General features: G+C 45.2%; 1 protein-coding gene across 2 annotated transcripts in view; it reads right to left on the bottom strand.

Annotated features, from left to right (window-relative positions):
- Positions 1–1290: 1290 nt before the first annotated feature.
- The window catches only part of LOC144770790 (phospholipase A2 inhibitor and Ly6/PLAUR domain-containing protein-like), a 299505-nt gene continuing 277926 nt past the window's right edge, over positions 1291–22869 (bottom strand). For both annotated transcript variants that reach the window (XM_078655543.1, XM_078655544.1), the window contains exon 5: positions 1291–2636. In XM_078655543.1, the coding sequence (XP_078511669.1) occupies positions 2446–2636 (191 nt within the window). In that variant the 3' untranslated portion in view covers positions 1291–2445. The remainder of the gene's footprint in view (positions 2637–22869) is intronic.

Genomic DNA, 22869 nt, shown 5'->3' with positions numbered 1-22869 from the left:
TGGCTAGCCATTAGGTTCCTCGTTAGGTTTGGCGGGATTGTGGATAGCGTCCCATTACAAAGCACGCCATTGTCCACACATTTATTTTTTGTGTTTTAAGGACTGAGAATTGTTAGATCTGTTTCTTCTCGGTGCATGTATGACAACTACAGTGCTAGTAAAATGTTTGCATTGAACACAATCTAAAGTGCGATTTGCTTTACATTACATTGAAACTGACGATTCCGTGAAAGGTGGGGTTGAAACATTTTGAAAGCTTGTATTCGGTCATACCCACGAAAATATTTCAGTTTTATCAATCAACATTGTTTCTTAGAAATAACGTGAAAAACCTAACCCTCCTCTTAACCCCACGCTTTGAGCATGGCCCTAATATTTAATCTTGCATAATTGCAAATTAAAAAAAAATAATTAATGCAAAGCATTGTCATTTACAATGCCAGTAACTTTAATGCTGCGAGACCTATTGCATTGTAAATGCTTGTTTTAAGTAGGCAGTGTTAACATATTTTTGTAAACATTCAAAAAGGGAAAGAAAGTCGTTGGTGACTCCTCCTGTGTACGAATGGCTTTCTACCTCTATTTCAGAAGTGGTAAAATTTTAATGTTTTCGGACCAGATTTCAGTCTCAAACCTTTAATACATACCATACCGAATCAGTATTTGTGTGCCCTAAATATGCCCCTTCCAAATACTGACTTTTAAAGAATACATTCTGTTTTTGTAGACAGGCCTGAGTACTAACATGTTTGTTCACAAACACGTTGGGCCCGATTCAAAGAACTAACTTAAGACAAAATCCTACACTTACTAACATTTTGGTATTCACAGTAGGCACTTACTCATTTTGGTATTCACAGAAGGCACTTACTTATTTTGGTATTCACAGAAGGCACTTACTCATTGATGAGCAAGTGCCTTCTACGAATACCAAAATGAGAAACTTACTCATTTTGAGTAACTTACTCATTTTGGTATTCACAGAAGGCACTTACGCATTGATGAGTAAGTGCCTTCTATGAATACCAAAATGAGCAACTTACTCATTTTGAGTAACTTACTCATTTTGGTATTCACAGAAGGGACTTACTCATTTTGGTATTCACAGAAGGGACTTACTCATTTTGGTATTCACAGAAGGCACTTACGCATTGATGAGTAAGTGCCTTCTGTGAATACCTTGATCAATAAGTGCCTTCTGTGAATACCAAAATGAGTAAGTGCCTACTGTGAATACCAAAATGAGTAAGTGTCTTCTGTGAATACCAAAATGGTAGTAAGTTTAGGATTTTGTCTGAAGTTATTTCTTTGAATCGGGCCCCTGGTTCATAATGTGTTGCAATTCGACCTACCTCATGGATAATAATGAGGGAGCTTGCCAATTGGGACACTCTATGAATCACAGCCATGACAGGGATCTTGGCTTTTAAATAAAGATTTTTTTGTTCTGCAAACCCTTTTTCCCTAAAGTAACAGGATGCATTAAAAAAAATAAGTAACATTTTTTAAGAGTAAGTCACATATGAATGGCTTGCTACCTCTTTTGAGGAAGTAGTAAAAAAGTAATGTTTTGCAACCAGATTACGGGTTGTAAAACATTAATACATACCATATCGATTTGGTATTTGGAAAGGATACCCTAAACATTTCCCTTCCAAATACTGATTTGGTATATGGTCACAAATTGTGATTCAGTAACACGTTACCCAATCACAATTTGTGTTATAAACATAAATCTTTTTTTTGATCGTGAACGGCCCGATTGTCTGAATCAGACATTTTGCGAAGGTACAAAAATGCTTCATACATCTGCCAGTTAGATCCTTGAGTATACATTTTTGTTGAACCCTCAAAAAGAGCACATCATCAGAGGGTCCTAATGGTCTGTATATGGCCCTAATCCTCCCCTCACTTGACCTTCACTAGCTCTGTCACTAGACCTGATATTAGCCTACTAACCTAGCTCCTTGCAGTACTGCCCCTCCTCTTGTTGTCTATAATCTCTTTTACTTGTGGCCATGCTGAATAAACTGTTGAGTAGAATTATGTATGTCCATTATTAAGTGCTATTGTCACCAATACTGCTATGGAGAGCAAAGCTGGGCCTTGTACACACTACGAAATACCTACAAAGAATGGTAAATGAGCTAAGGGCAGGGGAAAGTCGAAGAAGAAGAAAATAGAGTAAAAAAGTCCAAAAAAGGCACAGAAGATGCAGAGAGACATAAAGCAAAAGATGAAGTTGGGGATCAGCGAGGGTTCCAGAATGTTGTCGGTTCTCATCCAAGTAGAACATGTCTAGAGTCAGATTGGTTGGGAGCATGAAACAGAAGTGATTCTGTGTCTCATGGAGTTGTGAGAACGTAATTCAGCTGTAGGCCTGTGAATACATCTTGTACACTATTTGCATTATGTAATTTGGAAGGAGTTCAGATGCAGGAAAGATTAGATGAGTTTCAGTAGGAGGAATCCAGTCATGGCTAGCAGAAGAATGTCCTGTTCAATGAGGATGCTGCTGTCTGTGCAGGCCACGTCAGTAGCGATGGTTACCCTCTGATAAGATGTTGTGGTGCTTCCAAGATTACAGAAACCTGGAGCTGCACAGCCACGAAGAGCAAGATTGGTGAACTGAGAACCTGCAGAGAGAAAATTATATGTTAGATTCAGGTCCACAGTCCAAGTAAATCAAAAACCTGTGACATATCCTCTACATTCCACCTAATTGTGGGTGTTCTGTTAGATAATAAGTTATCTATGAAGGACCAAGTGACATCCACCTGCGGCATGTGCTTCGGGACAACGTGACTTTTCAGGAGGCTCTTTCAGTGGCTTCCACTGACCTCTCAGAAAACCCTTATCCAAACTCTGATAATCAGTCACCTTGACTATGAAAATGCACTTGTTGTAGCATCCAATGACTCTCTTCTATCTAAAATGCAAGAGGTACAAAATACTAAAGCTTGTTTGGTTAACAAACAGCCACCTGCCACATCTTCAGTCCCTCTGTTTAAAGCCTTTCATTGGCTCCCAATAAAGAAAATAGCAATATTCAAACTCCTCAGCCTGACGCATAAAGCTTTGTCAGGCAATGGACCCAAACACCTACAGGAGAAACTGGTTCCCTATCTTTCTAGAAGAAATCTGAGATCAAAGAATCAACTTCTTCATTGTCCCCGGTGTATTTGTACATCTAAGTATGGTGGACAAGCTTTCTTTTATATTGGCCATACCACTGGAACAAACTTTCCTTGTTCATTACGGTGTGCCCTTAGTTCTCAGGCTTTAAAAAACATCTTAAGACCTGGCTGTTCTAATTGCTGCTTCTCTACTTGCTGGTGGTTCAGTGCAGAGATTTCTCTGCATCTCTTGTGGTACTTAAGTCTCAACCACTTATATCCTTACGCCAACATCATTGTGGTATTTCTATCTCAGTCACATAAGATTCTTCCATCTGCTCCCTTAGTGATCAATGTACAGGACCATCAATCATCCTTCCATCTGAATCCCTTGTGCTCCATATATCTGAACATCACAAGGTCCTCCCACCTGAATCCTTTGTGATATTTGTATCTCAACCATGCACAGTCTTCTGTTAGCATCATTGCATCTGGATTTCATTCCTCAACCTGCATCCATCTTCACCTCATCTTAGGCTACCAAGTATTCCATTTGCTGAACTTTGGTAGATCTTTCCATCTAAACCTCATTCTTGTATGTGAACACACATGATATCATTTTTCTAGACTTTCACGGATATTTAAGGCACATGCTATTAGATCATGATCCTTACGTCTCTCCCCTCCAGCTCCAGTCACACCACACCACAGCATAGAAATATGGCCCTTTCAACTCCACTTCTTCTGTTTATTGCAAATGCATCAACGCTGGTTCTCCAATTTAAAGCTCCGATGATCCTTTCAACTCCTCCAAATCTGGTCAGATGAGCAGCTACTAACATAATTCTTCCATTCGTAGCCCCTCTATCTTCACCCCATCTTTTAATCGGTACCATGCTCATTGTAAATTTCTCACTATGGGTATGGGCTGTGCCATGAAAACAAACTAGAGTGATTGTCCCTCACCCAGTGTTGAAAAAGAACTGCTTGAGTCCCCATGAAGTCTATGAAGTAAAGACCCATATAAGAACTTCCTATGTTAAGTATGAAACTAGAAATTATACTACCTGGATAATTGCAAAGGGATTTGGAAGAATTTGGCTTGGTGAATGTAGTGTCCTAGTTCACTGACATAATATTGAGTACATAAATATTGCCACACACAAATAGTGTGTCAAACATATCATTGACACCAATATAATTTCCCTATGTTATTTACACTAATATCATGACTAATAAAACAAAAATATTGTTTTTCAATAGATACACAGTTTAAAATAGTTAAATGGTAAATATTTTAACAAATAACAATAATATAATGTACATTATGTCAACATAAGGAACACCATGTTGACCACAGGGGCAAAGAGCTGCTTTCCTTGCCCCAACGCAATATCACCATCAGCTGCCGGACCTCTCCTGTGAAGGGGGAGCCATCGCGGGTGACACCACCATCACTGCAACATGGAGACTGCAAGCCCCAGAAAGCCATGTGCCTTATCCACACCTCTTAAGGCGTTTAGCACTTCTGTGGCGGGGTTACAAAAACCTTTCTTGCTTACAGGGGGGCCTGCACCACACGGGCAAAGGGCTGCTTTCCTTGCACCAACACGCTATCCCTATCAGCTGCCGGACCGCTCCTGTGAAGGGGGATCCATCGCGAGTGACACCCCCATCACTGCAATGTGGGGACTGCAAGCCCCAGAAAGCCCTGCGCCTTATCCATGCCTCTTAAACTGCTTAGCACTCCCACAGTGCAGGATACAAAAACCTTTGTTGTTCGCAGGGCAGGCCCGTCCTGCGCCCGTCAGTGCCAGGAAGAGGCAGGGCAGGGCCACAACTCTTTGGCCCACCTTGTAACATCGGATTAAGTAGTTAAGACTTTCCGATTTTGTTTTACATATTGTATTGGTTAAGTGCTATAGCTGCGACCAGGTTATTTTTGTATCCCTAGACTTGGTGTTGAGCTTCCTGAACATTACAGGGGGAAAAACACTAGCAGGAGCGGGACTGCCAGCCTATTTGCCAATACGATGGGTTTTTCTTTTACTGTGACACCACATCCCTAATATAACATTCAAGTCTCGCCTCTCCAAAATTGGTACTATCGCAGAAGTTGGACGCTCTTTTAAAGACATGGGGCCCGATGTAGGTCACCAAATACCGGTCCGTAACGGCCGAATTCGGCCGTTACCGACCGGTATTTGGTGATTGAAATGTAGGGGGCAATATTTTAAACACTCAGTAAATTTACCGAATCGGTAAACTTACCGATTCTGTAAAATACCGAATTGGTAATTTTACCGATTCGGTAAATTCCAGATGTAGGTAGCACTGTTTACAGTGCTACAGGCCTTCAGAATTCGGTATTTTACCACCCAATCCTATTGGGTGGTAGAATACCGAATGCAGGTGTACATGCACATCTGTGCATGTACACCTGTGCCATGTGACAGACAGACATGCCTTTAGGGCATGTCTGTGTGCCACATGGCACACATGCCTGTATTTGGGGTGCTAGAGGGTGTCAAAGTGACACCCCCTGCACCCTTGCTGCAATCGGTATTTACCGAATCGGTAAATACCAATTCGGTAATGCCCATTGATTCCTATGGGCTTCAATGCCCATAGGAATCAATGGGCATTACCGAATCGGTATTTACAGAATCGGTAAATACCGAATCTCAACGATTCGGTATTTACCGATTCTGAAATACCTACATCCCCCCCCCTCCATTTTACCACTTCTAAAATACCGAATCGGTATGATTCGGTATTTAAGAAGTGGTAAAATTAAATTACCTACATCTGGCCCTTGGACACTTAAATGTGTGTTGGTCCTTTAAAACTAAGCTTTCGGCTTGGGTGGTGGTAGTATCATTTTCTCTGTTATAGTATTGCTTAAAGTTGAAAGTACTTGCTGTTGAATTGAGCAAGGGTGCTGCTAATTTGTGGGTTAGGTGCTGGAGTTGTACTAGGTTGTAAAAAGGGGAAACGTTCATGTCTCCCCAAATCAAAAACCACCAGTAAACCAACATTCCCTCCAACCTCGACAGATAAAATGCTGCAGAGAGCTATACGGGTGGTTAATATAGAAATCGAGCTGACAGAAAGGAGATTGTCACTTACACCTAACCTATGTATCCCACTCCCCGATCCACCTGCCTTGCTAATTCCTTCCCAAACTCCTCCAGCAGATCACCACCACCACCACCCTGAGACGTCCCAATTAGGAAAGCTGCCAGAAGAGTCAGGAACACTACTAGTATTCCAAAGAATGGGATACAAAGCAAATGTCTGAGGCAGGACCAAAACGAAAGAGAATGTGTGAGGAGGCTGCAGTCATCATTGAGGAGGGTGAAGGGCAGGAACAAAACCAACACAGCCTTCTATCCTTCAGAGCAGGCTTGAATTCCACTCCTTGGGTATCAGACCTGATGGCTGAATTGAAGAACCATCTAAGAGTGATTGTAATAGAGGAATAAGCTCCTTTATTCAGCCATTTAGATAAACTGATAGCAGTTGGGGAGAATATATCACTTAATTACAACCTAAATCCCTCCCGTTTAACAGGAAAAGGGAAAGACATGGGCTGCCAGGTGGCTACTCTTGTCCTAACATCTCTGGACAGGTTGGGTGGCCAAGCTCACACTGGTCCCACCACAACTAAAGAGACAAGAGTGTTGAGCGATCATAACCACCAGGCAAGCATGAGCCCTAATTTTGTTACTGGGACACAGACAATACCTCCCCCTATAAGGTATAGGGATGAAATCACCCTGCCTTCACATGGGTCAAGTGGGATCCTGAGCAGGCAGACACCGATAGTTGGGACCATTGTCATGCCCGAAACAGCCAATCTGCTGACTATAAATCTACCCCCTGCCTGTTCCCCATATGTAGTCATAATGGCATGAATCCCTGTAATTACATCTAACAAGAGGGAAACACAACTTGACCGTAGAAATAAATGTCTCTTCTGGCTATCAAAGCACAGACAGTTTGATTATGGTAGGGCGGGGGAAATTTTGATGGTTCGTAGAGTAGTCAGGTGGGAAACCAACAAAAACAAGTTCAAGGGGACTGGATAGTCATTAACACCTTTGCTGCGTCGGCTATTCCGCCGTAGCGCTAAGGGGGGGGGCGGGCGGCGCACCCATGCTGGTGACGGAACCGCTCTGTCACCCGCCGCGGTTGAGCTGTGCTCATGACGGAGCGGTTCCATCATGGCCCCGCCCGCTTAATAGAACGCGCCGTGCAGGCGCATCGGGCGGGCCATGACGGAACCGCTCCGTCATCAGCACAGTGCCACCGTGGCTGATGACGGAGCGGTTCCGTCATCAGCACGGAAAGGGTTAATTTAAAAAATCCCAATACTGTGATCAACATACTTAACCAGACTACATATCCCCAAGATACACTGACAGGAATTAGACTCTACTCTCTGGAGTTCTTCTATATCCAACAACAAATGCCATCAAGTGGTTACATCCACTGTTGCTGCTAACCTGCGCGCCTGGGCGCCCGCGCTCATATTTCTACCAGAGCGCGCAGTATAATATGCGAAGCGCGCAGTCTCAGCTGAGGACAGTTCGCGCTGCTGCTTTTGAAATGCGTGCGGCGCGAAAGGCTGAGGGAGACCACTCGAAGTTTGTCAGCAAGTGGCTCCTGCTGCATTTCTTTTGTTTAAAAGGACTCGGCTTTGGGGCAGATTGTGTGCTTTTTTAAAAAGTAATCATGTTAATCACAGGACCCGTGTGCGCTGCAATTAACCTGATTACTTTAACAAAGGCACACAATCTGCCCCACAACTGTGCCCTATTAACAAATGAAAGGCAGCAAATCTACCAGCATGACATGTGCTTTCAGGGGTTTCTAAAAGCACACGTCCCGCCTGTAGACTTGCTGCATTTCGTTTGATAATAAAGCGGGGCAGATTGTATGCCACGCTCTATTTACAAATGAAATGCAGCAAGTCTACAAGCATGACAAGTGCTTTTAGAAACACCTGAAAGAACACGTCATGCTTGTAGACTTCAGAGACGTTTTTAGGCGCATACTTAAAAGTGCCAGCAGAACACCAGCCTGCCATGAAACCTACAGTGTCAGGGCTGCTGACTGGATGACAATAAGGTAGCCAGAGGCTGTGAAAAACACATGGGTACCGGCTATCAGAGAGCCTAGTGAGATGCCAGAGCAGTGTGCAACAAATAGACAAGCGGCTTGTGAGTACCAGACCACAATGAGACAGCAGCCATATACACCCTACAATCAGCAGCATGACCAGTGGGCTCACTGGCCCATCTGCTCAAGAATACGGTGGATGAAAACGATCTCTGGAGGACTTCTAATGTCACAGGTGAGTCAGCACCAGGGCACTCCACTAAAGGTGAGTGCAATGAAAGCGATCGAAGTCTGTTAGAATGTGAGGGTGGGATCAAAAACATGGCTCTGCTTACAGCACAAAGTATTCTATAACTATTTTGTTGGTCTTTCATCTTCAGGAAACTATGTATAAAATAAACTGAAAGATAAATCATGCAAGTTAAAGAAATGCTCTTTTTGTTGTACCTTTACATCATGAAAACTGAATTGGTTAAGGTCATCACTGCAGATGCTGTGTGTGCAGGGTAGGATTGGGTCAAAATATTGTCCTGGGCCCACATCAGCAAACCAGATAGCTACAAAGCGGCCCATGCTTGGAAGTTTTGTACTTGCAAAGACATGCTGTATGAGTGTTATGCATGATGTGGAAGACTGCATACATTTGTGTTTTCTGCAGGCAATGCTTGTGGGAATATCAGGTAAATCAACAGCAAAAACTGACCCATCTGGCCATAAAACCAACCCTCAACCTGTTAAAAAGAATGGTGCGCACACTATTATGTAAGACCACCCCATCAGGCAATGCTTTATTGCTCTACAGACCAGTCAGCCCCTGTGTTTGTGCATAATCAGATTGAAACAGAATTGAACCCTGGTTGGCGAATTTGGGAATATTTTAGACTAATGTTCTGATTTGTTACCTTTGCCTCAAATTGTAAAGCGCTCTGATATCCTTCGGGATCAAGTTCGCGCTATATAAAACGTTATAAATAAAATGGCTGTGGGAGGGGGGAGGGGGGAGGGGGAGACAGTGTTTCAGCAGCCTGGTAGGCTCCATTCCCTCTGCTCTTCGCCCAGGCCATCGAGCTACCGGTGGAGTGGGTGAGGACGGATATACGGGTATTTGAATGGGGACCAGGAATCTCAGATGAAACTGCATTGTATGCCAGCAAAGGCCTCCTTTTTATGTCTGACCCGCAGCTGTCGGGCCCACGAGCCCTAGAGATATTGCGTTTTTTTTTGTAAATACATTGGTCTTCATATCAATACTTCCAAATCTATCCCATGGGGGATCAGTCGCATATGTTAACCATGGCAAGTGTCTTGCAGGTGTGAGCACAGGACTTTCGATACTTATGTCCCTAAATCACAGAGGGCAGCCAGAGGCCTCATATGAAAACCTGCGGCCTCACCTTGCTAGACTGCATAAAGACTGACTTCTGGGCCCCACTCTCAATCATGGGCAGATCTGTAATTTTCAATGGTTGGACTCCCCGTCTTTAATTTCAACTACTAAACTTTCTATAGCCCATACTTAAGATCTTCTTCACTGCTCTAGATGCAGCTCCGCAACACTTCTTATGGAAGGGGTGACCAGCTAGAATCGCACTAGCCAAATGCTATAAAACAACTTTTGAGGGCGGCCTGGTCACACCAGACATACAATCATATACAGAGCTGCACACCTGATGGTTCTTAGTGAGTGGTGGTCTGGTAGATTAGACACTCCAGCATACTCAGAGAGAAGGGCCATACAAATTACTTCAATTGCACACATCCTCTATTAGGCGCCCCTCCCCCGGCGCGTCCCCCATCGATGACGGTGGTGTTCTAGGTCAAGCTGGACGCTCTCCAACTTACTTTTAGTGTGGAATAAATGCTTAACAAGGCGAAACTGCACTGTGGGCGGGATGCTGGCTCCTGCAGGTAACGTTATGACAGAGACAACCATCAAATCGTTCTCCGACCTCCAAATAGAACACAACATCCACCAACCTTAAATTACCACTTTTTACAGCTAAAACATACACTCCAACCCTTGCATCTACGGCATGAATGAACTTCTAGAGGTTAGCCCTCTGGAGGTGCAGGTACTCCTCACCATTCTTATCCGGCACACCCTCAGGGTGACATGGACACGAGACCTTGAACAAATTGAAGACAACTGTCCAGAGACCCTGAGCTCCCAGTGAGAGGCAGCTACTGCAGCCCAATATTGGTGACACATTCTACATTGGGGGGGTGGGGGAGGTGGGGTGACTGCCTCCCTGACGTGCCTATGTTGCTCTGCTCAGCAGGGTGAATTCCTCCACACAGTGTGGGGATGCCCAGTCCTCTTTTACGTTTTGGACTGGGGTCCTGGTCCATCTGGGAGAGGTTCTGGGTTGGCCCATTCCAAGGGATCCTGATTAGACTCCAATACACATTTCAGGCAGTGTTGAGGGCAATAGGTACAAAAAAGTGTTTCTGTGGATTGGACATAGAAAGATACTGGCAAAGGGAGAGAGTCTGGTCCCTGGTGGACTGGAAATAAAACGTACACAAATACATGGATCTGAAATAAGCAATTTACACTACCAGAGGTTGCTCACAGAAGCATGAAATGGTCTGGGGGGGTTAATCCTGATACCGGGGATAACACTCATACATCTCATTTCTCCCCTCGATCTCCTAGACTATGATATGGTGCCATACAGGACTCAAGCAGAAGGGCCAACCCTTACTCCTGATATGGAGAACTGGGGCATTCATCAATCTGCCGGGAAGAACTACGGGGGGATTTACGAAGCAGTCATTTTCTTTTTTTTCTTTGTGATTAATATGGCTACTGGGAATTCCATAGAATTTATTATATTGACTTATCTGCACAATGTACTACAGATGTTATTATTATTGAAAAATAAAAAATATATTATAAAAAATAAAAAATGACATGAATGGCTCATGGCAGTAAACCATCATGGATTCAAACCCAACTGATCATAAGATCCAAGTTGCTGGAATTCCACATCAACAGCTGCCTCTACTTCAACACTCGCATTGCTAAGACAACATAGTGAGGTACCAGCTCTCGCTTTTCAAGTAAAGTTACTAGTGCAAGACTTCGTAACTACTGTCAAACCTTGGCACAGTCACAACTTGACAGCGCTAATGCTCAGCTCTTGAACATATCAGATTTCCACCTCACACCACTAAAGCATGTACTTCATGCAATAGCAAGGCTGAAATGACTACGGAAATACAACAGGAGCCAGATCGGCTTCTCCTCCAAGCCAAATTTGATCCCAGGATATGCTGCATCACACCAAGCTTCCTAACAGACAAGATCTATGTTGTGGAACGCATCACTCACACAGACCAAGATAAATGCCAGGCTTGAAACAACTTGGCTCCTGTTACTGTCCTTAGAAAATCATTGCTTTTCATTCGTGAATAGGCTTAGTAGTCCCTCCTTGGTACTGCCTTGTCTGCATTTGTATTCTCCCATAACGACTGGACTTTTTACTTGTGTTGTTACACAGTCTGCTTTATCTAGTGGGTGAGCACTGTTTTCTTTAGTGATCTTCCCTATTTCGCCTCTGATGTTGCAGCACGCTGCCACCTTTTATATCATGCTATTTACTCATGTATTTTTTCAATTTCAGTGCAGTCCGTTTTAATTACAGCGGCTGCGCTTATTTCTTTAAATTACGGCGCGGTCCGCTTTCACTTTAGCAGCTGTGCTTATTCATTTATTTAATTTACAACGCAGGCTGCTTTCACTTTGGCAGCCACGCGTATTTATTTATTTAATTCATTTTCCCTTTATAGTTGGCCGCGCCCCTTTCTTTAGACGCTCGGTCTGGTTCCTGGCGCACATACCCTTGGCTGCAGCGCACAAAGACCTTACAGTGCCGTGCACAGAGGAAACATTGGTTACATCCCCTCCACTATTCCGAGATGGCAAACAAGACCATTAAGGGAGGGTGGATGGAATGTTCCCCCCAGGCTCTTACTATTCAGCATCCCAGTTAATAACAGGTATGGAATCCTGGTGGTGGTAGATTGACAAGAGGAGGGTCTAACAAGGAATAGGATTTCTGAATCGCAGGGGCATGATTCTAGACTGGAAAAGAGCAGTGGGTCGAGGTCTGGTCGAGGATCTGGGTTCGAGTCTCGGTAACGACGCCAAAACCTCCTGTGATTCTGGGCAAATCACTTAATCTCCCCATGCCTAAAATAAAAGTGTGTCCTCATGTAACGTAACTGGAAAATATGTAAAGCGCTCTGATACCTGATTCGGTTCGGGTCTAGTTAGCGCTATATAAAACTCTGCAAAAAAAAAAAAAGTCAACACTATAGATACAACACAGATGGCCGATCCAGAAGGTAGACGGTTACAAATCATTGGGCCTTCTGTTACCCCACTACGTGCCCCGGTGGATGAATTATCTAGAGATGGGCATTCTACAGGGCCACTAGATAGCCACCACTCGATTTTAGCAAGGGATATTGATACTCGCAGTGCTAGTGTTCTTAAGGCACTTACGGGTAACCAAGGGCAAGGCAATAGCTTGAGGATTTTATCCTGGAATTTGGCAGGACTTAAAAATAAATTGCCTTGCCCAGACTGGGGGCTCTTTATGGATAAGCAGGATATCTGTATGTTTCAGGAACACAACCTGGGCCATGGAAGACTTCCAGAGGTTGGGCTTTGCAACTTTCAATATCTTAGCCACTTCAAGAGGTAGAGGCAGACTCTCAGGGGGCCTGTCTATCTTGTGAGATCACATTTGGGCTGTAGAGCTGATCAACTCCCAACCCCCTCTAGTGACATACAGTGTGTCTTGCTTACCTTCCCTTCAAAGATAAAAATTGCCCTTATTAATGTCTGCTCCCGACCTGTTCCTACCTGTCAGGAATTTGTCACCATAGACCAACTGGGTCTTTTTATGCCTACATTGAACCCGCCATATGGTTGATCGTTGGCGGTGCTTTCAATTGCCAAATTGAACCCCTTACTGATTCAAGTAACACCTCCCCTAGTGAGGAAGATCTACAATGGATTATCCCAGACCCAAAAATCCAACCTATTAAAGCTTGGTCCCCACTGGCATTGAAGCTCAACTCACTTACGCTAGTACATTCATTAAGAGCATGCAATGACCAAACAAAATCAGACACACCAGGGCAGCTAACTTTTAATAGAGTAGGCCAAGCTTCTTTGCTGGACTATATTCTGGTGGAAACCATATTATGGCAAAAGGTTAGTGATTTCTATGTCATCATGAGGCAGGATATTGACCGCAATGCCCTGATTTTGGTTCTGAAATCATTGAATTTGGGTGCCACCAACTCCCAATTTACTTCTATACCTGCGAATAGTGTGGTAAGTTTAACAAACAATAGAAGGAAAGTTAGGTAGGAGAAATTCCAACAGTCACCCCACAATCTGGCAACATTTTACCAACTAATAATTCCATCTACGGTAAAAACGTGGGACGTAGTATTTGTGGAGGGTTCGATGCTGGATGTTGGGAAAGTTGCCATAATTCATCAAGAGCTATTATCAACAACGGCAGACATATTTTCCCGATAGTACGCTGTAGGCCAAATATTCAGCTCAAATGTGCCTGGTTCAACTCTAACAGGCACATGCAAAAACTCGCAAAATTTGCGAATCGCTAAAATATGGATTTTGTGATCGCAAAATACTGTTTTGCAATGCATCAACTGATTTCGCAAATATAAAGAATCACATCTCCCAAATAGCGAATTCTAAATAAAAATTCGCAAAATATATGCATGAAAAATCGCTAATTGCGATTTGACAGAAAATCGTACTCTACTTAAAGTAAATGAAACACACCTAGAATGAGCTATCACAATTCACAATGGCATGGATTTACCTTATGGCAAGGAGGATGAGGCTGCAGGCTGCTGGACACAGACGGAGGAGAATAAATAAGCGCATTTTCAGAGTCCGCATAACTTTGCTAGGACAGCAAGAGGATGAGATATACAATACGTATAGGCTCAATGCAGCAATGATTCATGATCTAATCAATGAATTGGACCCATTCTGCAACGACAGACACGTAGGACCAATGTTATCCCAATGCATGTGCAGGTCCTATGTTGCCTACACCTACTGGCGTCAGCCAGTTTTCAGGGGGTCATTGCAGTAGCTGGAGGTGTGTTGCAACGCGCACTTTCAAGAATATTCAAAGTATTGATGCCATGATGGCCCGGATCGAGTCACACATCAATTTCCCCAACCGCGCATGACCTTGCAAAAACTAAACAGGAGTTTTACCAGATAGCTCGCTTCCCACATGTTTTGGGTTGTATTGATTGCACCCATGTGGCAATATGTCCCCCTGCAGCACAGGAATATCTGTTTAGAAATAGAAAATGTTATCATTCCTTCAATATTCAGGTTGTTTGCAATGCCCAAAACATAATAACTGACATTGTGGCGCAATTTCCAGGGAGTGCACATGATTCTTATATATTCAGGTAAAGTGGCATTCACACCCGTCTTGTCAGGGGAGAATTTGGAGAGGGACATCTTCTTGGTAAATATGTGTAATATATTCTCACAGTCATTGTACGTATGTCAATGTCAAACTGCCACTGACCCTTTGCTGACTTACATGTAGGTGACAGTGCATACGCCTTGCGTAATTACCTTATGACACCTTACCTCAATCCCACAACTGCCAACCAACAGAGGTACAATGCAGCACATATTTCAACAAGGAACATCATAGAGCTCACATTTGGGCTGCTGAAGAGCCAATTCAGATGAATCCAAAAGACCGGTGGAGCACTTCAATACAACCCTGAACAATGCTGCAAGATAGTAGCAGCATGTGACATGCTGCACAATTTTCCGACAAAGGGAGGAATGGAAATCGAGGTGTCTGACAGCGACTCAGGGGATTAGAACCAGCAAGTGCCACACCAACGTGCAGCACAAGGGGCAAGCGCAGCGGAAGGGCGCAGGCGAATATTGGACATCACACAAAAATATTTGTGAGGTGAGTAATGATGACACAAAAAGTGAATATTGCAATAAAAAAAAAATGTATTTATAAAAATGATGACATGAGTGTTGAAGCACACTTTTAATGTGACCAGTGGCACAGGAGTTTAAGTAATGGATATAAGTGGATTGAAACGAAATAATGACTTGTAAGTCAGTCAAAAGGTCTGATTACAACAATTGTTACATCACCATATCGGAATGTCATTGTACATGGCATGCTAGCACTTTCTTCCACGAACACCCAGACGCCTGTCAGAGCCAGCATCTTCATCTCTCAGGTTGGAAGCGGAGGGGGTACTGCTGTGTGTGTTGCGTCTTCCTGCAGTGGCTACTGGTATGGCTATACTACTCATGCTCGAGGCTCCCTCATTACCCTCTTCCTGCTTGGCCGCAATTATGGAAGCATTCATCATTACCACTGGATTGGTCACCTGGTCGAGTGCTTTAGCCACATCCCCGCTCCAATGGCACATTTCTGTTTGCATGGTCATAGACCTACGTGCCAGCAGTGCAATTGTTGTGGCCAGCCTATTGTTGGATTTAGTATAGATTTTGAGGTGCTGCATTAGTTGACAATGGTGTCTTTTCTGGGATACATGTCCCTCCTGCATAACCTTGGTCAGTTGCTGCAAACTCTCAGACAGTACTGCAATGTTGGCTGCCATCTTCCCAATTTGTATCTGTACTGAACGTGTGTTTCTGGTCTGCAGGCGCTGCATACGGAGCATCTGTCCCTCAAGATCACCCCGACATCATTTGGTTGCTCCTCCTGCTGTATTCTGAGTGATCTAGCTCTTCTACGCCGGACTCTGACATTGCTTCTATGGACCTGTTTTTGTGGATTTGGGATGGGAGTAGCTTGGCCATGGCTGGCCTCAGGTGTTGCATTTGCCTCATCATCAGAATCCATGGTGACCAGTGGTGGGACAGTTGCCCTGCATGAGTCTGGGGCACGTGATGGATTTGTTGGCAAAACCGGTGTGTCCATATTTTCAAGTGCACTGGTGTCCTGCATGTCCTGGGAATCACTATCTTCAGCTTCTACACGTTCTTCATCTGTGAGGTTTAGCAGTACAAACAGCATTAATTTATGTCTTTGATGTCATGTCACAGTAATCAACTTTGTGCTTTGTTATTAAATTGATGATATATTACACTATTTTGAGTTGTTTTTTTCCTACTTGTGTGTTTGTCATTGTAACTGCTTGACCTGCCTACATCTCCCATAATGCACTTCCCTTTATGAATACATTGTGTACTGGATGTTCAAAGTGTTCACTTCTGCTGTACTGAGGTGATGTTCTACCTTTATAAATTAGGAAAATGGTAACATGCATTCATCTTACCTTCAGATGTGTTTGCTGCTTCTGACGTGTCTAGCTGTGTCACACCAACAACAGGTTCAGGCCTGATTGTGGATTCAACCATGTCCTCTATGGGAGTGTTCCCAGTGTCTGTCAGTGTTCCCCCTCCTGTCTTCATTTCTTCCTTTAGCCGGCCAGCATTGTGCACCTTAGCCGAACTGCACAAGTCGTACCATCGTTTTTGGTGAGGTGTGTCACCCCAATGGAATTCACCCTGTTTTGGATCTGGATACATATTTTTCTTTTCTCCTGCTCTGCCACTTTTATTGATAATTTGCCAAACAGCTTATCATGGCTGTGGACAACTCCCTCAATGAGGGTGTTAATTTATTTTTCAGAAAAGTTCATTTTCCTCTTCCTGACGGTTTGGCTGTCCTCTGCTGATTGTGAAGTTTCCATTTTCCTACAAATGCCAGGTGTTTCAAATGTCTCAGTGCCACTCCTGTTCAGCTCCCAGAGCCAACTCCCTCCTCTCCCTAAGACTGTCCACTGAAAATGAGGCTTGTGCTGCTCACTTCCTGGTTCTGATGTCATCAAGATGCATCAAAAAGCGACTTCGGTAATTGCGATTTCGCAAATAGCGAAATCTCTAATAGCGGTTTCGCAATTACCAAAGTCGCAATTATTTTGGCGATTTTTAGCAATTCTTTATTTTTTTACAATTTTTGGGTTGGATCGGGTTTTGCGATTCTGTATATGCGATTCCTTAAAAATCGCAAATAAAGAATCGCAATCTTAACCAATGATGCGCGTGCCTGTAAATGCAGTAAAGCAAAGCAGGCCTTTATGGACCCTGTGAAGGCAAAGGATAAGCAACTTATAAAACGAACCCGGGTGTTGTACAAAGAGACCACTCAGCAGGGGAGGAAAAATTTGGAATTGGATAGATAGGACAATCTTAAACTCGCACCATCGAACAAGGACATGAAGTCCTTTTGGGCCATTGTGAACTCTGGGAACACCCAAGGGAAATCAGCAATTGAGATAAATATTACCTTTGAAGTGTGGGAAAAATCTCTCTTTACTCTTTACACAGTTCATGAAAATGTAACTGAAGCTCCTGTACCACCAAAAGTAACCACTGGTGGAGGAGATTACTCTATCTGAAGTGGTGAATGCAATAAATAAGCTCCATAGCAACAAAGCTCCAGGCTTGGATAAATTACCAGGGGACTTATTTCAGGAGGAACCAACAATCTGGGAACCATATCTGTGGACCCTATTTAACGCCATCTTGAATGGCATGGACCCCCCCAATACTTGGCGTGGGGCAGAAATTGTCCCAATCTACAAAAACCTTCTTCCCACTAACTATAGGCTGATCAGTTTGATCGATGTTTCCCAAAATCTCTTTGTGCAGGTTCTTCTTGATCGACTCCAGGTATGGATGGAAGAAGAGGAGATACTGAGCCCTTACCAAGCCGGCTTCAGGAAAAACACCTCAACCATCGACCAAATACTTGGACTCCAACTCCTTTTCTGGAAAACGCGGCAATAGAGGGTGGCAGCCTCTATTTAATATTCGTAGACCTGAAGTCAGCCTGTGATCTTGTACCCAGAGAGAAACTCTGGGATGTACTAAGCGACTTGGGGATTCCATCTTACCTCCTTAACCTTCCAGTAAGGCTCCATGCAGAAAACTTTGCGCACGTGAGATTTGGGAAACACAGCGAACTTACTGCCCACTTTCCCGTTAACCAGGGGGTATGTCAGGGTTGATTGTTAGCACCCACCCTATTCTTCATCTGTGAGGTTTAGCAGTACAAACAGCATTAATTTATGTCTTTGATGTCATGTCACAGTAATCAACTTTGTGCTTTGTTATTAAATTGATGATATATTACACTATTTTGAGTTGTTTTTTTCCTACTTGTGTGTTTGTCATTGTAACTGCTTGACCTGCCTACATCTCCCATAATGCACTTCCCTTTATGAATACATTGTGTACTGGATGTTCAAAGTGTTCACTTCTGCTGTACTGAGGTGATGTTCTACCTTTATAAATTAGGAAAATGGTAACATGCATTCATCTTACCTTCAGATGTGTTTGCTGCTTCTGACGTGTCTAGCTGTGTCACACCAACAACAGGTTCAGGCCTGATTGTGGATTCAACCATGTCCTCTATGGGAGTGTTCCCAGTGTCTGTCAGTGTTCCCCCTCCTGTCTTCATTTCTTCCTTTAGCCGGCCAGCATTGTGCACCTTAGCTGAACTGCACAAGTCGTACCATCGTTTTTGGTGAGGTGTGTCACCCCAATGGAATTCACCCTGTTTTGGATCTGGATACATATTTTTCTTTTCTCCTGCTCTGCCACTTTTATTGATAATTTGCCAAACAGCTTATCATGGCTGTGGACAACTCCCTCAATGAGGGTGTTAATTTATTTTTCAGAAAAGTTCATTTTCCTCTTCCTGACGGTTTGGCTGTCCTCTGCTGATTGTGAAGTTTCCATTTTCCTACAAATGCCAGGTGTTTCAAATGTCTCAGTGCCACTCCTGTTCAGCTCCCAGAGCCAACTCCCTCCTCTCCCTAAGACTGTCCACTGAAAATGAGGCTTGTGCTGCTCACTTCCTGGTTCTGATGTCATCAAGATGCATCAAAAAGCGACTTCGGTAATTGCGATTTCGCAAATAGCGAAATCTCTAATAGCGGTTTCGCAATTACCAAAGTCGCAATTATTTTGGCGATTTTTAGCAATTCTTTATTTTTTTACAATTTTTGGGTTGGATCGGGTTTTGCGATTCTGTATATGCGATTCCTTAAAAATCGCAAATAAAGAATCGCAATCTTAACCAATGATGCGCGTGCCTGTAAATGCAGTAAAGCAAAGCAGGCCTTTATGGACCCTGTGAAGGCAAAGGATAAGCAACTTATAAAACGAACCCGGGTGTTGTACAAAGAGACCACTCAGCAGGGGAGGAAAAATTTGGAATTGGATAGATAGGACAATCTTAAACTCGCACCATCGAACAAGGACATGAAGTCCTTTTGGGCCATTGTGAACTTTGGGAACACCCAAGGGAAATCAGCAATTGAGATAAATATTACCTTTGAAGTGTGGGAAAAATCTCTCTTTACTCTTTACACAGTTCATGAAAATGTAACTGAAGCTCCTGTACCACCAAAAGTAACCACTGGTGGAGGAGATTACTCTATCTGAAGTGGTGAATGCAATAAATAAGCTCCATAGCAACAAAGCTCCAGGCTTGGATAAATTACCAGGGGACTTATTTCAGGAGGAACCAACAATCTGGGGACCATATCTGTGGACCCTATTTAACGCCATCTTGAATGGCATGGACCCCCCCAATACTTGGCGTGGGGCAGAAATTGTCCCAATCTACAAAAACCTTCTTCCCACTAACTATAGGCTGATCAGTTTGATCGATGTTTCCCAAAATCTCTTTGTGCAGGTTCTTCTTGATCGACTCCAGGTATGGATGGAAGAAGAGGAGATACTGAGCCCTTACCAAGCCGGCTTCAGGAAAAACACCTCAACCATCGACCAAATACTTGGACTCCAACTCCTTTTCTGGAAAACGCGGCAATAGAGGGTGGCAGCCTCTATTTAATATTCGTAGACCTGAAGTCAGCCTGTGATCTTGTACCCAGAGAGAAACTCTGGGATGTACTAAGCGACTTGGGGATTCCATCTTACCTCCTTAACCTTCCAGTAAGGCTCCATGCAGAAAACTTTGCGCACGTGAGATTTGGGAAACACAGCGAACTTACTGCCCACTTTCCCGTTAACCAGGGGGTATGTCAGGGTTGATTGTTAGCACCCACCCTATTCTGCCTATTTGTTAATGGTCTCATTGAGCAAAGTAAAAGTTAAGGACATCGATGCCCCTAGGATAGCATCAGCAAAGGTCCCAGCGCTGATGTTTGCTGATGATACCCTCCTACTTTCAAAGACACCAATTGAATTCAGCGCATCCTAGATTGCTTTGACACCTTCTGTAAGACTTGGGGGCTTGAGATAAACACATCTAATACTAAATATATGGTGTTTACTCCTGTTAATACATTTTGCCAAAATCCGCATTTGAATAGCTTCCCCCTTGACAGAGTGACAGTGTTAGATTATTTAGGGGTCACTCTGACCAAGTATCTGTATTGGGGACCGCAGGTGGCCAAGGGCAGCCTTAAGCTAGCAAAGACAGTGGGAGGGCTTATGAAACAATATAGATCTCGGGGGCGTGGCTGAGCACGCAATGGAGACGGACGCGCCTGGGTAGAGCTCCGTGAGAAGCTCCCCTACCGCAGGCCGTTTCTCCGTCATTTTTGCCGTAATTTTTGCCCGTAACCGCTTGCTGTTTTCAGCTAGTGAGCGCAGGGCACCCTTCTAACGGCCAGCGAAGTTTGGTGAGGCTGCGTCATTCCCAGCCGCTCCGGTGGTGGCCGTCGCAGTCTGCCCGACCCTCTGCTCCTGCGGGCCGGCGTGAGAGGCTACTCGAGGCCGGGGATCCGACCGGCCGACTAGGCCCAACTGCGCAGATTGCCGCCCTGCAGCTTCTGGCGGCTTCTGGTGAATCCCCGGGTGTTGCGGAGACTCTCCGTGGACGTCTGTATCGAGACCCGGTGGGGTGGTTGGCAGGAGGACTTCTCCGAGGTGCCCTGTGGTGCCCCTGCTTAGCCGGCCGGACCTGGCTTTACTCCGGATGCTGCCGGGACCCTTTCTGGACGGCTGACACGAGCCCGGGAGCTGGGGTTGACCTGGAGATTCCCCAGAGCGCCCTGAGGTGTGCCCCCTTCGGAGGCTGGGGACCGGACCGGCTTGCTGCTCTCCTCTGCGTGTCCGGGCCCCGGCTGCGATAAGCCTGTCCAAGACCTCCTCCTGGCGGCCCATTGGGCACAACTGAGAACGGGGTGGCGGACCCCCTACCTGTTCTCGCAGTGCGGAGGAGCGCTGTGGGCCATCTACGATAGTGACATTGTGCACCGTTTCCTGCATGGGGCCTCACCCGCCGATGGCAAGCCGCTGACTGCAGTGCGGCGGAGGTGCTCCCGGGCCACCAGGAGACTGAACTGTACACGACGGGGGGCACGGTGAGCTTCGCTGAAGAGAGGACTCCCCTTCCCCTCCCTCCGCTGCCTCTCGGGGGACGGGACTTGGAGCTGGGTCCCTGCGAATGGGGACGTCGAGGAGAGGACTATCATCGGAGGGCCCACACTGAGACTTCCTTAGCAATCTGCCCATCCATTTGTTGCGTGGGTGCCCCTGAGCGCGGCCATCCACTCCAGGCCAAGACAACTGCCTCGGACCTACCTGGTGGCCTTGCGCTTCCTCCCCCTCATACTACCTGGTGACTGTATTGGCGATCGCGAGGTCGCACTGCACCGCCAGGATCACTTGCACGCCTGAGCAGCGGCCTTCTCTGTGCTCCCGCTCAAAAGACACCTGCACGCAGATATAGCCGCGGACCACCTGAGACGGCTGGTGACAGGACCCCGCCGTGGGTGGGCACTACAGAGATCTTCAGGACCTCCTGATTGCGCTACGTTTGGCTGCTCCACCCTGCTCTGATACCGGGTCTCCTTTCCGGAGTGCCGTAGTAACTATCTTTGCCGTACACCTCTGGCTGCTTATGCTGTCGTCGCCCATGTCGGGGGGACCTAAAACGAGGGCCGTCACAAGCCACACGTCGGTGAAGGGGAAAATGGCGAAGCAGGCAGAAATGGATCAAACGGCCTCCAAGCTCGACACGATGTTGGCGGCCATGGAAAGACTTGAGGAATCGATGCAGCTGACCCGCGCCTCCCTGGAGACCAAAATTGATAGCGTAGCCATAGATATGACGCATCTCCGAGCCGATCACAAAAAACTTTCTGAGAAGACGTCGACCCTGGAGTCCGCGGTGACGGAGTTAACTCCCAAAATCTCGCAGATGGATAAACATGTCCAGGATCTCCTTAACAGGGTGGAGTTCCTAGAAGACCGTGCGGAGGATGCGGAAGAACGGGCGAGACGGAACAACATCCGCATCGTGGGCTTGCCGGAACGCTGGGAACCAAGAGAGGCGCCGGAACACGTGGAACAGTGGCTCAGAAACATTCTCCCGGATGGCACCCTCTCGCAGCATTTTGTGGTGGAGCGCGCCCATCGCGTTCCGGCTAAACCTCCCCCTGAGGGCTCCACTCCCAGACCCATGCTTATTCGCATATTGAACTATTGTGACCGGGACACTATCCTGCGAGAGGTCAGAAAGCTGTCATAGGTCAGGATAGATAATGCAACAATTATGTTCTTCCC

This window comes from Lissotriton helveticus, chromosome 7, assembly GCF_964261635.1.
Source record: "Lissotriton helveticus chromosome 7, aLisHel1.1, whole genome shotgun sequence".
NCBI classification, from domain to species: Eukaryota; Metazoa; Chordata; class Amphibia; order Caudata; family Salamandridae; genus Lissotriton; species Lissotriton helveticus.
This window is presented reverse-complemented; position numbering and strand designations above follow the sequence as displayed.